This window comes from Cheilinus undulatus, linkage group 3 (genome assembly GCF_018320785.1).
Source record: "Cheilinus undulatus linkage group 3, ASM1832078v1, whole genome shotgun sequence".
In the NCBI taxonomy this organism is placed as follows: Eukaryota; Metazoa; Chordata; class Actinopteri; order Labriformes; family Labridae; genus Cheilinus; species Cheilinus undulatus.
The window spans coordinates 13426350-13447813 of record NC_054867.1 but is presented as its reverse complement, the minus strand read 5'-3'; the positions used below and the strand labels follow the sequence as shown (position 1 = coordinate 13447813).

The 21464-nt window shown below is 38.2% G+C and overlaps 2 protein-coding genes across 3 annotated transcripts in view; both read right to left on the bottom strand.

The window, feature by feature from the left end:
* Positions 1–13263, bottom strand: part of phf2 (PHD finger protein 2) — a 56441-nt gene extending 43178 nt beyond the window's left edge. For both annotated transcript variants that reach the window (XM_041782870.1, XM_041782871.1), the window contains exon 1: positions 12922–13263. In XM_041782870.1, coding sequence (XP_041638804.1) covers positions 12922–13019 — 98 coding nt within the window. In that variant the 5' untranslated portion in view covers positions 13020–13263. The remainder of the gene's footprint in view (positions 1–12921) is intronic.
* A 2291-nt stretch (positions 13264–15554) lies between these two features.
* The window catches only part of LOC121506958 (constitutive coactivator of PPAR-gamma-like protein 1 homolog), a 39193-nt gene continuing 33283 nt past the window's right edge, over positions 15555–21464 (bottom strand). Inside the window, exon 17 of the mRNA XM_041783026.1 lies at positions 15555–17070. Coding sequence (XP_041638960.1) covers positions 16750–17070 — 321 coding nt within the window. The 3' untranslated portion in view covers positions 15555–16749. The remainder of the gene's footprint in view (positions 17071–21464) is intronic.

Here is a 21464-nt window from a genome sequence, read left to right as displayed (position 1 = left end):
ATTATTACTTAAATTGAAAAAACATTGTAAGATAGAGCTTTAAAACGTGTATGCCAGATCTTTTTGTGTTGGTTTTGTATATTTGTATGGGTTCTTGCTTAAAATTGTGTTTTTGTTGTCATTGTGTAGGTTATTTTGTGTCTAGGTTCAGTTCATTTCAACACTGTGCATTCCAAACAAAAAAAAAAGCAAGATGCTGTAAAAACGCTCCACTTCAACCAATGTTGTGAACGATACCGACCTGAAGGGTCTTCTACATTTTATACTTTCATCCAAAGGGAAAATGTGTGTTTTGGAAAGCAGGAGTGGCACCGTGACATTCCCATGGTTCCAGCATGGTACTGTGATAGGATGCCACCTGTGCAACAAGTCCAGTCGTGAAATTGCCTTGCTCCTAAATATTCCATAGTCAACTGTCAGTGGTATTATAACGAAGTGGAAGCGATTGGGAACGACAGCAACTCAGCCACAAAGTGGTAGGCCAAGTAAAATGACGGAGCGGGGTCAGCAGATGCTGAGGTAATTAGTGCGCTGAGGTCGCCAACTTTCTGCAGAGTCAATCGCTACAGACCTCCAAACTGAAACATGAATTAAAGCGGAGACTGAGATCCAGGCCTTCTCATCCGACATCAGCGTGAGACCTCACAAATGTGCTTCTGGAAGAATGGTCAAAAATTCCCATAAACACACTCCTAAACCTTGTGGAAAGCCTTCCCAGAAGAGTTGAAGTTGTTACAGCTGCAAAGGGTGGACCAAAGACATTAAACCCTATGGTTTAAGAATGGGATGTCGAGTCAAGGCAGGTGAGCAAATACTTTTGGCAATATAGTGAATATAATCCAGCTATGTAGATAGCAAAGCTACGTATATAATTCAGTTATGTAGATAACTCAGATACATAGATAACTCTGCTACATAGATAAAAGAGCTACATAGATAACTCAGCTGAGTAGCTAAATCAGCTATATAAAAACAGAGCTACGTAGATAATTCAGCTATGTAGAAAACTCAGATGCATAGATAACTCGGCTACATAGAAAACAGAGCTAGGTAGATAACTTTGCTACATAGGCAGCTAAGCTATGAAGATAACACAGCTACATGGATAACTCAGCTACAAAGAAAACAGAGCTACGTAGATACCTCAGCTACACTGATGACTCATCTACATAGATAACAGAGCTACATAGATAACTCAGCTACATAGATAACTCAGCTACATAAGAAACATAGCTAGGTAGATAATTTTGCTACATAGACAGCTAAGCTATGTAGATAACAGAGCTACCTAAATAACATAGCTTTGTAGATAACTCAGCTACATAGATAACAGAGCTTTCTAGATTACTGCGCTACACACATAACTTAACCAAAGCTTGGCTCACAAAAGCTGCTACATAAGCTATGTAGGTACATTTTTGATGTGGCTATGTTAGAGTAAGCTACGTTTGCTAAAGCTGACATTGCTAAACTAGCTTGGCTCTAGTAGTAATGTTGATTACGTAGCTAGTGTAGCTAAGTTAGCTTAAGCTTATGAAGCGGAAGGAAGTCACTGTGTGTGTAACTTCTTCTAAAACAGGTTGATACATAATTAATCCCAGATTAGATCTCTGATCTTTTTCTCTGTTTTATTTATTAAATGTTGTTTAGTCTGTAATGTTCACAATGTAATTATTGCATGAATGTAACTGCCACACTTTGCTGTACCAGCAAATTATGGCACTTCCATGATGAAACAGTTGTCTTGTCCCTTCTAGTGCTGTGTACAGTCAACAGTTTACATCCTTGGCTAATTCATTAGGTAGTGAATGACCTATCTTACCTTTATATTACCCATGGTGTGTGATTCTATTAATTGTAGCCTCTTAACACAGCTATTTATCAATTACACTAAAGAGGCTGAGGGAGATAAGCAGACAGGCTGCTTCCTCCATGAATATGGTCATGAGATCAAGGTTGAACAACACGTATCTAGCAACTTCAAAACACCAGTTTTCACAACATACCTCCTCAAGAAATGGCCAGAAACAACTGAAGAAGGTAAAAAGCTAGGGAGAGCTATTTATCTGCTGATCACATATCGGAAGTACAATAATCCAAGAGGATTAGCCACCAAAGAGCTTGCTCACTGGTTTCTTGGATTTTGAATGAGTACCATTATCCTAAAAGTCACTAACAATATTAAAAATTGTGCTAAAATCAGCGATTGAGCTTTCTGTGTTGATGTCCAGCAGACGCCAGTCCACCTGTCACTCACTGTGGCCACACCCCTAGTTGTGCATAACTTTAGGTCTTATGTAATTGTAGAGATTAAAGAGATTAGAGCGGAGAGTTAGAGGCAGAGGCAGACAGTAAACATGTCCATCTAACTGTTCTGTTTGAATGAAGACCGCAGTATAGGCCTGATTGTTGCATTATTGTTTGTTTTTTGGGGGGTCAAGCGGACAGTCAATGAAATCCACTTTTTTTTTTTTGCACCTCCACATTGTTTAGATTGTCCAACACTGGAGATTTCTGGACCAAAACTCCAAGACTAAAAATAAAACCACATGGTTATAACTAGGCTGTGATGGTCAAATCTTTCATTATACAGTAGCTGGTAGCTGTAACAGCCAGAACCCAAACAATGTGATGTAAGTGGTGAAAGCCGAGAGCTAATCCACTTACAGTCCGGCTTTGCGGACTTTAGATCAAGATTCATAAGTGCTTTTTACAAACTGGGAAATCCGTCAGAACTGGAAACATGTCACTGTGTTCAGTATCTATTTAATAATTTTGCTAATTTATTTTTTGCTCTCACGTTTCCTCATATGTCCTGTGTGCATGTGTATATATTGCATCCCTGTGTCTCTAGAGCCTATCATTGAATCATGACAGTCTTTAGAGGTGAGTCACAGACTGCAGTAAAATAGAGAAATAACAAAATACAGCAGTAATATACGTAGAAGATCAGGTCTAAGGCTGCATTGTATTTATGTATTAAATGTGGAATGAAATACTGCTGAGCAGTCTAAAGCTCTTTGCAGTAGAAAGGACACTTGGAGGACACATACGAATAAAGCAGGGCTCATGGTCTACAATACTTAATCTGTCTACACAGGGTTTTCTATATGACTGGAAACTGTTGCACTTTTCTGGGATAATTTCACAGTGCTAAATCATCCTTAGTATGAGCTGTGCCTCCACTGATTGGCTTAGCTAGTTTAATCTAAGATGTATATTTTCCATGAGAATCTTATCATTAAAGAAATATGAAGTTGCATGCTTTTCTTTCTCTCAAATGTGTTAAAAATTGATTTTTTAATCCCTTCCTGGACCCCCCCGGAGCTTGCTGAAGGCTGCTTCAGGGCTGAAGAGCAGGACGCAGTCCTGGGGAAACCTAGAGGTCTTTTGTTTCAGGGAGAAGAGTTTCAAAGATTAAAAGGAAAGGATTTTCTAGCACTTTCTCAATGCTGTGGGTGGCGGTGCATGGTAGCTCATATTTGTTGGAGGGGTCTGTCTGGTTAACTCTTGTAAGGAACAAGGCTCCAGCATGTTAACTGGTCGCTGGCTCACACTTCTCCCTTTTAGCCTTTCCTACTCTATCATTTCTTCCCAGACCCATGAGGGCCTGGGAGGGTCTCCCTGTCGGGCACGCATGACTCCAGCATGCCTACATGAGTCATCTCTGTGTAAACCACATTTTGCTTTTGTAAGTCCAGCTAGAATGCTGTTGCTGGAGTTTGAAGGGTGCCTCAGAGGCTGTGGCGTATGCCTGATATTATATATTTCCAGCATGTCTTATCTGGACACATTGGGGTGTGGATTTCACTAGAAGCACGACTGTCCAGGCTTTCTTCATTATGAGGTTGATGTGGTTTGATCATCAGAAGGTAAAGAAAAAGAAAACTTGCCCTGACAGGCCTCTTTGCCCCCTGTGCCTGGGCCATACTAAACAGTTTGTACAGTAAAAACCTGACCACAGCTACTAAAAAGATTAGTATGAACAGTGTAGCTCTGATCTTTCTTATGTTTTTTTTATCATCTGAGGTAAAAGTGGCAATAATTGAGGTATATTTATACTGAAATCTTACTTTTCATAATTAATCTTTTTTTCCTACTGTCTTATGGTTAGTCCTAGGATTACTAGAACCAATCAAGCAGGGATGCACCCAATTAGTCAGCTTAAAAGTCCTATTCATCTGAATCGTGGACTAAAGAAAATAATGGGATCTTGCTCTGTGACTGCTAGAGAACAAAAGTAATTCTTTGTTAACCGTTAGCAACTTCTAGAGATAGATTATGATAAAAGAAGAGATCTGCAGCGTTAAGAAATTCTTGCAGGCATTTCACTCTGCTACTTTACTTTTATTCTAGGGTAAATAATGATTTGACACTGTATGTTTCAGCCTGGGCAAAACTTGCTGGGGTTTGTGCTAAGGATGTTCCGTAACGTCTATTTCCCTATTCGGCTAAACGCTTACTTAAATTTCGTTTAACCAGCTAGTATAAAAAGGAGAAAATTCCTAGAAAATAGTCAAATACCTCCAGGGTCATTGTGTGGGCATGTTTGACATATGCCTGGTGTACTCTCTACAGCGTGGCAAACATTACAAGCCGGTGATGCCAGCTCCTCTTTGCACATTGTTACCGTGCCCTGATATGAGGCCTCTTTTCACTTCGGGTGGAAGTTATACGCGGACTCAAACCTCAACGGCCTACATACCACTTTATTTCCATTTACTTCTTTAAAAAACTGTCATACCGCGCTGTTCCTACTACACGCTAACTGCTAAGCCTCCACTGAGCTTCTCATGTTTTCATCTGTGAGTGCCAGACAGGAAGGCAGCGGCCATTAACTAAAGCTACAGCGGCCTCTAGTGGTGGGAGGTTCACTACAGGTTAAAAGATCATTATAGACTGGAATTTCAAGCCACTTTTTAACAGCTTTTCTCCTCAGTAGGTCCTAATCCTAACCTTGCAAAACTGATAGATTAGCCAGATTCCATGCCTCAGGATCTTGCCAAGCTTCAAGCTGAGATGCTTGTTCCTGGTCAGAGAATGATGAGACCAATCAGAGTCATTGAAGAGCAAGAGGTAGTAGCTATGGGCGTGGTGCTGTGGCGTGGACATTATCTCTTACTAAAAGTAATGAACCAAACTGTTGTTTGCACTTCTGCCCACTGGCTTCCCCCACAGTTTGATTTATCAACTGGCTCCACCGTTAGTGAACAACAACAACAGCTGCCTGCCAAGCTTGAATAAGTAGTTTACACCCGAGGGTGGCAAACACCACCTAAAAATTCTGTTTTGTTGCTCTGATTGGCCTGCAAGGAATATGACAGACATAATGTTCATCCAGTCACCCTTCAACTTATTTTTAAAGGTTCTGCCTGTCTCACACAATGTGTATGGACTGTTGCCCAGATGAATGTGAAATGTATCCCATACAACGGATATGTGATACAGTCTATCTGGCATTTCTGGTTATCATAATTCTGAATCCAAAGAAAACCATGATACCCCGTATGCTAAATAGGACTTGTAAGAAAAAAAAAAAAAAGAAAAGATTTTTAGGTCCACATGGTGAAAACAGATGGTACTAAAGAAGTCACAAAGCTACACAGAAGCTGCATGTAGTGGATTGTGCTAAAGGCAATGAATAAACAGCCCCATAAACAGACTGTTTCTTATATAACTGTGTGATGGATATTACTGTAATCTGCTACCATTAAAATAATAAAAAGAAGAATATGGCTTGAGCTATTTTATTCCAGTACTTCACCACAAAGTAGGGTATACCGTTAGCTGTATTTTCTCCTGTCACAGTGACAATACTTAATATTCAAAATTAAATGTGCCTTTTGGTCAAATTGGTTAGCCTAAAATGGCTTACATTAGCAGTGCTAGCCCTGCCAGCCTTGAGTCTGAGTTAACATCAACATCCCTGCACTGGGTACAGATTGCTCCGGTTGTTATGTGCCATTTAAAACTGGCAATTACCTGTCTAAAACTGCTCTAGTATAAAACCTAATGGAGAGGAGTGAAATTTCTTTAAATTAAAAAAAAAGGCAAGTAAACACATCAAAGTGCAGCATTTCTATCATATATTAGTAAAACCCTCTTGATTAAATACTAATCTCTAATTACAGAATGTGTTTGTAACATGACCTAATAGGCTGGACTAGCCTCACAGCAGATTGCTGTAGGGCAGATGAACATGTTTAAGTAAGAAAGACAAAGCTGAGAGTCGGTGGTTAGACCTGCTTTTCTCCTTGAAAGGGGGTCCTGACAGGGAAAAACTACAAACACCTGAAGATGAAGGTTTGAATGGGATTGTTGGGATGGATCGGTGTGTAAAGGCTGTGGGAACAACCTACTGTGGCGTAAATACTCCTTATGTAGCAGACAATCATTCAGTTATTGATGAAGTAATACATGCAATTAACCTGTTATTAAAGCTAATGGTTAGCTGTTATAAATGTGTTCTGTAGTCTGTGGTTTCCATGCCAAAATAACTTCACAGTAAAGACACCAAACAATGATTGTGTTATTAAGGCAAAACTATTTGGGTATCTGTGATTAAAAACTGCCAGATTTCTCTGGTAGAAACTAGTGATGCATGATATCAATATTTAAATATGTTTTTTCAGACCAATACACACTTTTAGTGTTTTCAGACAAACATGGGTCTGGTTCTGGCTCCACAGAGCCTCAGAACCTTGGTGCTTTCTGGCAAACCAGCCCGCCCCTAACACCAGTTTAAGCAGAACCAAAGTGGGAGGACGTGTTGGACATGCATCACCATGTGATGTCTTTTTTGCTGTCCCAGTACTCCTGCTTCAGTTTCTTGAGTTTATTAATTATTTGATCTGGTGTTTGGGTGAACCCAGCTTTCGTCATCTCTTCTGCAAGTTCAGCTCATAGCTTGCTCTTCCTTGTACTCTCCAGCTTTACAGCTGCAGACTTTGGTAAACCTAATTCAAGGCGAAAACAATTCATCCATGAGTGAGGGTGTGTTCTAACAAAAGATTAAAAATTTTTCAAAAATCAGATTTGGTAAATGGCAAAATTAATGTTAAGGTATAAAATGGATTTCAAAAAAAAAACAAAACAGAATTTTGCAGAAAAAACAGATTTAACAGTGCACTAACGGTGCTATTTCAGTTCTTTTAAATCATGTTGTTGCCTAAACGATGCCTGATCAATACTTTCAGGTTGGAAAAACAACAACACGTAATTCATGCTGGGCTTTGACTAGAAGCTGAACAGCAGAAACGCTTCGTGTCAATCACAGCAGTGCAGTGTGACATTGTCGTCTACCTTAAGATATTCTCACATCTGAATGCCAAAGGACAGTAATGGATAGTTGTCTGGGCAAAGAAGGCAGAGATGGTTTAGCATCTTTTGTTCAGATATTTAGTGAGTGGTACCTGAATCTGAGTTATGACTTGGTTCGGTAGGTATCAAATGAGTTGGTACCAGTACCATGTCAATATTGGTTTTTGGTCCCCATCCCTGAACTGATGGACAGGATGCAATGTTAATACAGTAACGATATTTACAGTCTGGAGTCTATGCATTGTGTTATGACTTCACAGTGTATACTTGATGTTGCCTCTGTGACAACAACGACTGCTTTCACAACTGTCTTTCTGAATAGTGAAGTCTGACATTTTACCTGTCACCATGTTTGTTTTCCAGAGCCCTAAGTAGCCATGACTGCACAACGGAGCGGTACTAACAGGGAGAAATGTTGGCAAACGCCAAGTCATCAAAACTGCTAGGTTTGTACCAGTGGTTAATTAGTGAGAGTACTAGCAGACTGTCAAAAATCTGGCACAATGATGTTTTCCTTCTGGCAATAGGTAAATGGAGCTTACTCATTAAACTAGTACTAATAAAGAGGATCCCAGTGAGAGCAAGCTGGAGACTAAAGGCACAAACGCAGTGACGTTTAACAAGCAGTCTTCTCATCAGGTGTCTTCAGTGAGGAGAAAAGCCAGCAACAGTTCTGACTCCAATGCACTGTCTGCCACAAATAAATCAATGTATTACATCACAAGCTAACAAGTCAGGTGCACTGACTGCAGACACAATTACCCGCTAAATATAACTCAATCAAACTAGACTTCCACTCTAGAAAAACACTGGAGCAAAGACTTCTTGAATGATCTGTTAGTGCAATAAAGCATGCAGGAAGTCAAAATATTTGTCTGGTATTTGCATGAATAAATCCCTTGCAGCAGCATCAACAGCAGACAGAGCAGACTTTAAGGTTCAGTGTCTGAATTAGCTGAGGTGACATTTAACAGACAGAAAGCAGTACCCAGCTGTCACTCAGAACAACCAAGCAGCTTACGACACACAAGAAGAAGCCCTTATAAAGTTTTAACTAGTACCCTCAACCCATCCCTCAGTTGTCATGAATAGAAAAAAAAAAGATTTTGTGACAAAAAAAGGCTTTTTTTTGCCAAGCTGAAGACATTTTTTTTCTAATTTGCTTTCAGAGTGAGCCTCAGGAGGCCGCTTGAGGAGCTACAGTTTTTGGCACTTTCTTATTAGCTCTCCTTCTCAGCCTGAAGGCTGAGGTTTGGTCTAGACATATTATCATTGCATTACGTTGTTATGGTTAGCTAACAGTTTACTTCTCTGATTACATTAGCAGCCATTGCTCATGTTCTGGCCTGTGGGTAAATGTAGGGTAGAATGAGGGGGAAAGATATCAGTCTTTGGGCCCTTATCTGGTAGATGTTTGCTTATTTAAGTATAATGTAACAAGGTTAACAGGAATAATTTAACAGTATTTATTCTTATTTCCAATTAAAACTCCTGTAGGACATATTTGATGTCATTTTATGATCTACCAAAGCAAACAAAGACCTTCAGCATAAAGACGAAATATATCCCACCCTATATTATGATTTATATCTAAACTGCCACAAAATGAAAGTTACTCACAGAAGCTTTAAAAAATGAGTAATCAAGGCACAGTAGAGAAATGCAATAGGGCTGCAAGATTTTTAGCGAAGTTATTCTGATCAATATTGAGATCACAGTTGTCAATCACTCTGGCTTTTGAGGCATAATTATGTTTTTGTGTTGTAAAATATGCATGTATATTAAAAAAACAGACCAGTGTTTTTGTTTTATGGAAGAATTTAGCTTTCACACACAATGTGGGAGAAAAGCTGTTAAAAGTGGCCTCCCTGGTTAACCCTGCAAGTAATCTCAGAAAGCCTTGTAAGAAGCTTGCAGAATCAACCAGAAACACCCCTTTAACAGCTTTTCTCCTTCATCACACAAAATTCATTCATGAAACAAAACAGTGGCTTGCTGTTTAACTATACACCTTATGGATTGCTGTTCTTTTTTTTTTTTACTGAATAGTAGAGATGTAACGGTATAGCGTTAATTTTGTGGTATGACGGTGAACAAAGCATCTAAATACCATCGTGGACAGTCTGTTTTTTCAACACAACCAAGCAGCTCTTTTGAGAGCTGATGGCGTTCAAGAGTCGGCCACTATTTCTACTATAAAGTTTTGTCTTCTTCTGTGACGCAACCACAGCGTGCTTGGAGGCAGGCGGGCAGACTTGAGCACTGCACCAGAGCAGGACCATTCTGGGCGCAGCTTGGCGTGGCCCAACTGTTGATGGAAAAGTAAATTAGCACAGCTTGATGAGGGTAAAAGTCATAGCGGAAAAAACCCTACAACAGTGCAAGAATGGTGGATGCTACCAGTGGCATGGGAGAACCAAGTGTCAAAGTTTTAGGTATTTAAGGTGCTCCAGCGACTTTAAAATATGATGTGTGAATGCATGTTGGTCTCCTGGTGTCCGGAATTTTGAAGGGAGAAAAGGTGACAACAAACAAAAACCAGCATGCAGACACTGCCAGACTTCAGTGACACACTTGATGGGGAATACAGTTAACATAAAGAGCCACTTGGCAAATCATCACCCTGACAAGATTCAGGAAGATGCGAGGAGAAGAATCCACCAAAGACTCTTAGGCCCTGTGCACACAGAGATGAATTCAGGAGTATACGCAAAAGTTTTTTTGTCGTATCGGTGTTTCATCCACACAGAAACAGCGTTTTGGGAGGCCGTAAACACTGCTTTTTGAAACCAAGTCCCAGAGTGAACAAATCTGTAAACGCTTACGGTTTCGTTTCTGTGTGAACAGCCAACCGTATCTTTCCTGAAACGATTACGTCATACATAGCGTAGCCCACTTAAGCCGCATGCCCACCATCATCCTGGACTGCAGCTTACAGAAAAATGTGAGAACGGCAACATTACAAGTGTAATTTTTAACATGAATGATGTTGGTAGGTGTTTAATTTCCCCATCTGGTTAAACCCAAAATATAATTGTGTTTAGCTGACTAACTACAGTAAAATAAACACATTCTTTAAACCAGCTTCACACTGCAACAGTAAAACGTTAGACCTGACGATGCAAAACTGGTTTGCAGAATATGGCTAACGTTAGCAGTGCTATCATCAGAAGCTATAGATTCCTTTTTTAGATGTTCCTGAGCTGAATATCGTCACACAGTACTTTGGTTACTTAAACACAATTTACAGTTTGAGGATGAACAAATTAATACATTTCAGTCCTTAAAACCCGCTTTAAAAGGTGAGGAATGATGAAGAATTAAGAAAAAGACTTCAGCTGACATAGATCTGTCGGTCCAGCCTAAAACTCCACAAACTCATCGGCTTGTATGGCTGATATTTACAGCTAATATAATCAGATTTTTAAAGCTAAAATACTGGCTGCAAATATTGGCAGAAATTTTCATATCTGCCGATACTGATATTTTACTTTTTAAGCTTACATCTGCCGATATCATGCCAATAATATTGTGCATCCCCAATTTTTACCAAATCATGACTGACACAATGGAACACGTTTTCTGTGACGTAACAGCACATTTACTCATGATACATTGCATTACAGCTAAAATAATCTATTTAAACTAGGGGTTGACCAATATTGTTTTTCAGGGTTGATACCGATTATTAGTAGTTTATGAGACTGATAACTGATACTTTGAAACATTATGCATTTAACATGATGTAAAAATGACGCAAAAGTAAAACTGCATGTTAAAAATGTAGGAAAACAGACAATTTAGCATTAGTTTTGTCAATATGAGAAACATCACAGAGCAACACCGTAGCACCAGGAAACAGAAAATAGCACTTCATGTGTCAGTGTCACCCAGGCTTCAGTGTTGATTGGCTGGTAGTTGTGTGGCATCAAGCCAGTCTAATTGTACAGTAGAGACTCTAGAGGGAAAACGTCAGAGAGGAAGTGCAGTGCCAGATAATCGGCCAAATCCCAAAATATTGGCATTAATAACCGGTCAACCCCTGTTGCCATCATATAGTGAGACTGTGCTGTAAGTGTGCTGATGTGAATGTGATACAGTAAAGAGTTCCTAACATAATACAGTGTAAAGCTGCATGCAGTATTATTGCTCTCCATCTTACACCTACAGCAGATAGCCATTGTAGAACAAGTAGCATGACAGCTTTATTTATCAGGATCAAAAACTGAAGTTTTGAGATTGCAAGCATCCTTCATGCTCAATCATAACCCCCTAATAAAGGGCCCGTGAGGATCTGGTGTCTGACAACTCAAGAGAGGAAGGATGAAGATTTAATTATTAAATGTGTGAACAAACTCTCCTTTAAAGCTTGAGCAAGAATAATTTCCTTCCTTTCTTTATGTGACATGACAAGCCAGATTACGGCAGTCTGACTGTCTTAATATAATATAAATGTGTTAAAATTCACTATTGTGTCAAGATTTCCCCTTCTTGTCATTGTGAATGTTTCTGACTCATGCTGATGCCTGATTGAAGGTCATGACTGATCCTCATTTAATTCACCACTTAATAATGTAATAACACTGTAAAGTCTAGGCAGCTTGGGGAAGCATTAAAGGGTTAACGTTCAGGCGCGTAAATACTCTTCATTGCTCTGACGGGCTTGTTCACCAAAGGAAACACGATTAACAAATCATGTATTACCAATAAGACACAGTGAGTGTAGCCGAACTGCATGAAACACGCCAAAACAAAGCGGAGTGCAGAGGCAGACTTGTGTAGCAGCAACTCCGACAAGAGGAGGGAAATAAAACATGATGATAACAGGGATTTGTCTGTGATCACAACAGCATATGTACGGCGGGGAAAGTGATGAGCGGCGACAGGCGATATATCTACGTGTTAATCCAAATGAAAGTCCACAGCAAATATCTACAGCTCATAATGGTGATAAACAAGCTCAGTAGACGTGCAAAATGTTGTTCTATTACCCCGCTAAAGCTTAAGGGCATCCAATACGGGCTATTGTCAGCCATAGCTGCTGCCTGGCAGGAAGGCTGTACGGGGCTGAGAACAGACTCGGGTCGTGATTTTAACCGTGCTTTGTAAGAACAGTCGGTACAAGATAGAGAAATTGTCACAATGACACAGCATTAACAGACAAAAGCGCAAATATGTGAGCCAGAGAGCGGTTGAGAAGAGAGGGAAGGGGAGAGAAACAGCGAGTCTGCCTCGGCTTCCCCCGCTGCCTCAGCCGCCCGCTCATTACGACGGGAACGGTTCAGTTTGGGGCTATGCGGGGATGTGAAAGACCCATCAAGCGCAATTAACACACGAAGCCCACACCAAAATCACTCGATAAACCACCGTAACTTTTTAAAATAGGAATATGCTAAGCGTTATTCACGAAAAAATGTCACAACCCCGGTCTGCTATATTTAACTCCGCCTTCTTCTTCTTCTCCAAGCGGCCTCTCTTCAGATGTAGACGGGCGACTGAGAGCCACAAAGCTGTCAAACGCACCGAGACCTCGCCATTTTTGTTTGTTTTCCACAAATGCAAACCGCCACAAAAACACCACGGTGAGCAATCTGGCCTTACCTGCCGTGGAACCAGTCCTTGCAAGCATCGCACTCGATCATAAACTGGGTCACGTCGTAAGGTAATCTGCAGATGCAATATACTGGTACAGTCGCCATGTTCAATTCACAACTACGTCGGGATAGACTGGGGGGGCTGCAGGAGGAACAACGTCCTGCAAACAATATGATCCAATATGATCTTCCCCAGAAAAAAAGCCAGGGGCAGACCCGCCGGACACATGAACCTAAACGCACATCTCCATCACACCACGGCCGTGTGGTGGAAACGATGGAGGCTCGTCGTAGCAGACTTTCCTGAAATGCATTATTATTATTATTACTATGTGCATGCCCCCTGGTGACTGTACGTTACGGCATCGAGGCGGTCATATTAGAAGCTAGAGGAAAATGTAGCCTCGATGTCGTTGCGAAATAAATAAATAAATAAATGTGAATGTTACGTCAGGGAGCTGGTTTTAAATCAGCGGAGCTCAAATCAGATGAATGAGTACCCGGATCAATCAACATTGCAGATATCAGTGAGGTTTTTTCTGTTAACAACACAATTAAATGCAGTGGCTTTAACGAAAGAAAAAAAATATTTTTTTTGTTCGCCTTACATCGCTTGTTTAAGCTTAGACAGACAAACAATGCCAGAGTACAGTAATTTAGCTGTTACGTAATATATGGTAAATAAAACCAAATTAAATAATTATAATATTTAAAAAAAAAAATGAAAGAAAATGGAATGGTAACGTGCGATATTTTACACAGGATGATTATAACGCGTATAAATGACCACATTAAAAGCATTATTAGTACATTGTGTCATCCTCCGTAGTTTTATTTTATTCCATAATCAGTGTAATGGCAGCGTCCTGTTAGGTGTCTCTGAGTGAACAGGTAGGCTAATGAGGGCTAAATATTCATCTTTGTTAAATAATTATGGCTTACTACGAACATTATACTAATTCAATGGTTAAACTTGTTGTTTTTAATTTAAAAAAAAATCATTAATATGAATTAAAAAATATTTAAAACTAGCTGTTCTCATTTCAAGGTTTAAGCTGCTTTAAAAATACAAGGTAAATAAATATTCTTTGTTAGATACTGTTGTTACTACGAACAACACTGAAGATAGTATATATACATATACTAAATATTTTCGTTGACTACATATCAATTAAAAATATATTAATGGGTTACTACGAACATTATTCACTATATATATAGTATAGTATAAAACAAGTCATAGGCTTAATATCAATTTAGAAAATACTAATACTTATTGATACTAGCAATGCAAATGTCATGATTAAGCTGTTTGAAGAAAATTATATAATGGGCTAAATATTACTCTTTGATAAATATTTATGGTTTACACCACACTTTATACTCACTTCCTGTTTTCAGAATGTATCAGATAAATATAATTATAGTCTTTTGTATGCAATTACGGGTTAAGATTAATTCCTTGGTTTAAACTGTATTTAAAAATGTGACATATATATTAGAAATACCAGTCTTTGTTAATTATTAACTCTAAAGATTGTGATATTTCCCTGATTTTGCTGTTTTTAGAGGGCAGATATCTTTAGATAATACCATGACTAAATTTAAATTATGAAATTTATTGAAGGGACAGCCCCCTGGGATGAATCATCTCGTTTTCAAGGGTGTCAAGTCTTCATTCACATTCATGGGTTATTACCCATGAATTTTCTGGTTTTGGCTATTAGATATAATTATAGGTTCAATATCAATCTTTTTTAAATATGGTGGTTTACTACTTACACTAATTTCCCAGTTTTCTCTGTTTTCATAAAAATCATAGACACATCATGTAATGAAATAACTGGAAAAAATAGTCACATTTGAAGCTGCATCTCATTACTAAAACTACATAACTGGTTGCTAGTGTGTAGTATGCATTGAAATTACAGAGATCAAGGAAGGTGAAACCTACTGAAAGTTTTCTTCTCTATTTTAAAATCAATTACAAGAGTTGGTATTTGAAGGTACTACAAAAGGATTGTGATTAGTTGAAACTTTCACTCATCTATGGGGTTCTGGTGGGACATTTATCTTTACAACAACCATGACATGGAGTTTAAGCAACATTGTGCACATTGCTCTCTTTGGTTTGTATTAGTACAGTTCAGAGGAAGTGATTTCAGAAGATTTTTCAATAAAATAACCAATGTTCTTGAGATTAAGCATTTTACATTTATCTTGGACTTAAAGTCCACTTAGAAACTTTCATGGCGATGAACATGCACATGCAACATTTTCCACTTCTCTCACAAAACTTTGACTTTCAACTCCATTTGCCAACGTATGCTTCACTGGGAGATCTGGAAAACAGTAAAGAATTTTTGCTAAACATATTTTAGCAATCTTTAGCAATTAGTTGAATCAATAAATACTTGTTATTTCCAGAAGTGAAACCTTTAGAGTCCTGATTTTGCTAATTTGTATATTTGCATTAAAGCAGATTTTCTTACCCTTCTGCCTTAAAAACGAATGCAGGGGTTTAAATATGCAATAAGTCAGTGAGTGAGCAGGAAAAGGGTGAAATATTTATGTATACATGCTGTTACAGTACAATAAAAATAAAAAGAACACAACTTGTACTAAAAGAATATAATTTTATTAAGCTTTGTAGCTAAGTTTCTTCAAATACATCCACCACAATCCATCAACATCCAATCAATCCCAACAGCAGTTCATCCTTTAACAATCCATCAGTCAGGAAGAAACTGATCCAACTTACAGAGGTTACCTATTGAGCTCTTGCAGGGGGACTGAGGGAATACACCGTTTATCTGATCACTAGTGAAGGAGGAGAAGGACAATTAAGTTGAGATGTTAAATGACAACTCTGGTGTAGGAGAAGAGGAACTTAAACCACCACTAAAACAGAGCACTAAAGTGATTACCCCAGATGTGTGAAGTCTTAATCTGATGGTGGAGTGTGCTGCTTTGAGTTTCATAAGGAGTGATTCTGATAGACGCTTTTTAAGGGGTACGTTCAGATATTCGATTAATGCAAGAAGAAAACAACAAAGAACAATATTGTGTAACTTCACTATTTCAAAGTGGCTAGATAACTTTTGCTTTTTATAATTAAATGCAACAGAGATCAGTATCACAAACAAATCAAGGTCAGAACAAATCAGTTACAACGGTTAACAACTTTTAAGGGCTACCAGTGATATTAGCCATTGCATTCATTTGCAATAGGCACAGTACCTGTGATGAAAGAAGAAAAGACCACATGCATAATAACTACACACCAGTTAAACCATGCAGAGAAGGGTTTTTTTGTTGAAGCCATCATACTACAGCTTGATTTTTGATTCAAGAAGGTGAGTGTCAGAGACTGACAGGATCTTGTGTCTGATTTTTTTGAGCAACTTGTTGAAATGCTACGGATAAATCACTGAAAATACATGGAGTTATTCTGAACTAAAGGACACAGTTGCTTGTACATGAATCAAAGTAAAAGTTGCAACCAAGGCAGTCGTGTTGCAGTTTCCTTTTCTTAGTTACCATGACAATAACAAACTGATTACCTACTGCAAACATATAACACGGGTCAAATAAGAGTATCAACCAATAAGAACTAAGATGCTTCAAAAGTAAAGCTTTTGAAGATTTAATATCCTAATACAAAGGAATAGTAGTGTTCTTGTTAACAAGCAGAAACTTCGGTGATGGGAGTTAACAACTCTTTAAACTATGAGAATAATAAATCTGTATTGAGAGGGAACTGAGTTTTATTCTCAAATTTCCAGATTCAATGCTTTTCCATCTTTCATCCCTGTCCCTCTCTAAAAAAATAGGCTTACTCTTCTTTACTCAAGACAGCGGCCTCTAGACCTTCATCTCTATGGCAGCCGCTGTCTACATTTAGTGCATTTAAGTGAGGATTAGAATTGCACGTCTTGGAGTCACTTGTAAAGGCACTTTCAGGTTGTATGGGAGCCCCGCTTTCATCTTTATCTCCATTCAGCTGGCCCAGCTCTTTGTCCTCCACACCATTCTCCGTTGTCGAGCCATCGCATGGTGCAGCGGAGGATTTTTTCTCCTCTGCTTTGGACCTCTTTCTCTCTTTCACTGCATCGTGTCCAAATGTATGAGCTGGCTTATGAGACGGCTTACTGGGCTAAAAAGGAAAGACAACAAAAGAAATTTTAATTGATGCCAAAGACAGCTGGGCTGCGACAGAGACCGAGTATTCTTCTTGAAATGATGTGGGACATGTAGGAAATACAGATGTGTGCGAAAGGTCTTTAATACAAGCAAAATTATTGGAAAGCAATGTAGAAGCCAATTAACAGTAAAATTTAAGGATTTTAAAAAGCACAAAGACCTGCAGAGGGGCTGTTACTCTCCCACTCATCTGTAAGCACAAATAATAGCTTTGGAATTTTGTTTGGCACTGTAATTAAACTGTGAAAAGAGCAACAGTTGTATTATGATCTTTGTCTATAATGAGGCATCATGATTTTTGGAATCCCACCCTCCTGATAAAAAAAATTAAAATAAAAAATAAAAAATCATAGAGGCTGCTTTTCTCGATTTTTGTCATACTACTCTGGCCTTGGTGTCCTTGGGCAGCATTAATTTTGAAATTTAATTGTGAATGAAAATGAATGAAAAGGAATCAAACCCAGTCAGCTATGATGAGGACTTAAGCAGCACCTCTCAATTTGAGAGACAGGACTCACGTGTCTGCTTGGTAAAAATGGTGGAAAAAAGTCGTATAATGTATGGAAGCCTTACCAGGGTATATACAGAAAATCTGAAATTAAATTTAATACTTTTAAAAACCTTTTTAAGACCCTCGTTGTTCATTTTAAGACTTTTGCATCTCCAATTTCTATCCTGTTACATTAACTACACAGTTACATACATATTTATGTAGCTACTAAGACAAGAAAAGGGACAACAAAGAAAAGAAAATGCCAGCAGTATTTCTTGTAGAGCTTGGAGATGAGACAGTGAGAAAAAAAATCTGATACCATAAGGTAGCTGTCAACAGAAGGTCTATTTTTTACTTAAGCAGTCTAAAAGATGTCATACATAATCTAGAAGTTCCTGTTTATAAGGTGTGCACTGTGGTTAAACTTAAAACTAGAGCAGCATACATTTAGGTTTTAAGACAACAAGGTATACTTTTCCATTTCAGGACATCTATTATCCTTTTCAATTTGATTTTAAAACATTTATGTGCCAATGATCACTTTACTGTTGTAGCTGATCAGCCATAGTTCACTGTCATTGACTAGTATTCATTTCAATAATTAATTTCCATAAATCTGAGTGGACAGTAAACGCTCCAATCTCCTGTGTGATTAAATTTTTATATGTATATATAAAAAACACAATGTTTCAGACTTGAAGTCTTGTCAAAGACTTTAATACTTTTTAAAAGCCTTACTTTTGGATAAACCGATTGATAAACTTTTAATACTTTTTAATACCCTGCAGTCCACAGACACCCTACCTACTTATTCCAGTTTCCTGGGATAAAAAGTTCATTATATTTTCTCAGGATCTCAACATACTTAACTCCTTTTCTTGTGATAACTAAGCTGTCCTTTATGTGATAATGTATTAATTTCTCAAGATCTCAAGAAAACAATGAACCTTTTGCATCACATGAAGATTGAGTGAGATAAAATGTATGCTTGCATTTCCTCATAATGGCTTTTGTATGATGCCAGTTTAATCTTTTTCTGTTGATTTGTTCAGTCATGTTTTTTACTCTGCAGTCAGCTACCTGGGCATTCCTGTGTCAATTATTGTTTTAGTCATCCACACACTCCACATCCCTCCCTAACAGCATGGCTCAAAGTGTTAAATGCTTCTTCACTCTGCAAAAAAACCAAGCAGAAAAGGTAGGTGTACATACTGGTACATGTTTTTAATGGTTGGACTCATTTGTGATAAGTCTGTCAAAGAAAAGGCCTCAGTGCTTCGATGATAGTAGGAACCCAATGCACATGAGGGACCAGTGGTGCTGATGAACTGTGGTGGGGTCAAAAGAAGCAAGGCTGATAAACATTCAAAGGCCATAAACAAACTGCAATGCCGGACTAAGATTTATTTTCTCAGGGATTCCCTTGTGTTTTTTACACCGCTTTCCACATTATTATGCAAATGACATTTTTCTCTTATTTTCCAAAATATCAATGCAAATGACAGTCAGAATATTTTTCAGGTCATCAGCCGTGACAGCATAATTCAAATGTTTTTGAACAAACTTCATAATGATAATCATTATTTTTTTAAAATAAAAACCTCAAAACGCACTGTTCCACATTATTATGCAAAACAGAATTTTAAAAGATTTTATAGGTTGTAAAGAACTGAAAATGGTCATTCATTGAATTTGCAGCTTTAGGAGGTCATATTTACTTTACCTTCACTATTCTTGCATCCATTGAACTTGAGAATTTTTGGAGAGTTTCTTCTTGAATTTCTTTGCAGGATGTCAGAATAGCCTCCCAGAGCTGCTGTTTTGATGTGAACTGCCTCCAACCCAACAACAGTTTTTTTTTAGTGGTGAGAGAGTCTCTTGCGCTTCAGCCCCTTCCACTCGTGGAGGTCGGTGCTCACAAAAGGACCAGCAACAATCAGAGGTGTTTCAGTGGGTAAACCAGGTAAACCCAATGAAGAAACTGGAGCACACAAATCACTTGAGGACGTTTAATAAGGTGCAGAGGACTAACGTGTCGACGCACACTGCGTCTTCATCAGAGTTTTTGACTCTGATCTGCACGAACCCGTCTGTGCTCTGAATCAGCCACAAATGTCTTCTATGTTTACATGTAACTTTGCCTGTTAAGATGTTTTTGATTAAATAGCTTTTGATTTCAGTAAAAATGACCTCCTAAAGCTGCAAATTCAATGAATGACCATTTTCAGTTCTTTACAACCTATAAAATCTTTTAAAACTCTGTTTTACATAATAATGTGGAAGAGTGCATTTTGAGGTTTTTATTTTTTAAAAATAATGGGCATCATTATGAAGTTTGTTCAAAAACATCTGAATTATGCTCTAACGGCTGATGACTTGAAAAATATTCTGACTGTCATTTGCATTAATATTTTGGAAAATAAGAGAAAAATGCCAGTTGCTCAATAATGTGGAAAGTGGTGTAGAACACTGTGTGTTGTCACAGTGTCCTCCTTCTACATGCTTTCATAAATGCACAGAAAATCATTCCTGCAATTTTTGTAAAAAAAAAATACAAAAAAAAAAGAATGAACAAAGGAATGGATGTTCTCTGTGAAATGTTCGCCTGATATCCTTTGTCTATGTAGAAATTACCATATAAGAAGGTTCATTAATGTTAAGATTCACGTGTGATGCATTAGATAAATCTGACATGATAAGAACAGTAAACTATGCCCTGATATACAGTGCTTAACAAATTTATTAGACCACCCTAACCCTAACTAAAGTAAGGTTTATGCCACAGCCGCCCTAAATTAATAGCATTTGTAATTACCAAATTATTTTTTATTATTTTTTCATAAATATTTCTTGATTAATATGTCAAATTATAGTTATTTACTTGCTTTCCTGAACAGAAAAATCAGTTTTAGTGGTTGAATGTTATGCTTGATAAATTTCTGACTTCTCAGAGAAGCCCAGTGAGCCGGCACAAATTTGGGTGAATTCAGTTTGAAATCCCTCACTCCTGTTCAAAATGGTAAAACGTGGAGAGCTCACTGAAAATGAAAGAGTCCGCATTAAAGCACTTCATGATGCTGGATGAGACAAATATGACAGGTGGTCTAATAAATTTGTTAAGCACTGTATCTCTTATGGTAAACACTGAATTCATCACTGACCAATGTTGGAATTGTTACGGATAAAAATTTCAAAGTCTAAAGTTGTGACATACTTTTACAAGTGACATGAGAGTCTAACAAGACAACAATATAATAAAGCACCATAGACCTTTTGTATCTGGCATCACAATGTCTGGCCCAGCCTGGACTGTAAAATGGCCATGATGTTTGCTGTATGCCAATGGAAAATAAATGGTCTTGTCCACAAATTCCCCAATTTTGTACAATAAAAGCTTTTCAAAGGAAACTCCTGGACACTGTCCAACTTGCAAAGAAAGAGGCAGGCAAACGCTGGTTCACCTAATGATGGTCTTGCACTGACATATTGCAAATAAAAACCCTTTACAATTTGAACTGTGTGCACGAGTTTCCTTTGAATGGACTCTATGGCTCCCGAACTTCTGGTCGAGAGCTTGAACGCAGAGGGGAACAGTGTATGATGGCAGATTTGTTGCCGTTTACCTGCTTTTTGCAGGAGTTACCCAAGCTGAATGTCAATGACAAGTTAAATTTAGCTAATGCTGTACATTGCGGCACACAGGAATGATGTCCAGGAATGCTAGAACCCGTTTTTGAAACATCATTTTAGCACATTTGGATGCCATTATGATAAAGAGTAAACACAATTGACAGTTAAAAAAAAAAAAAAAGCCTATTGTTTGATGGATACTTTTCTGGCTCTGAAATACACCA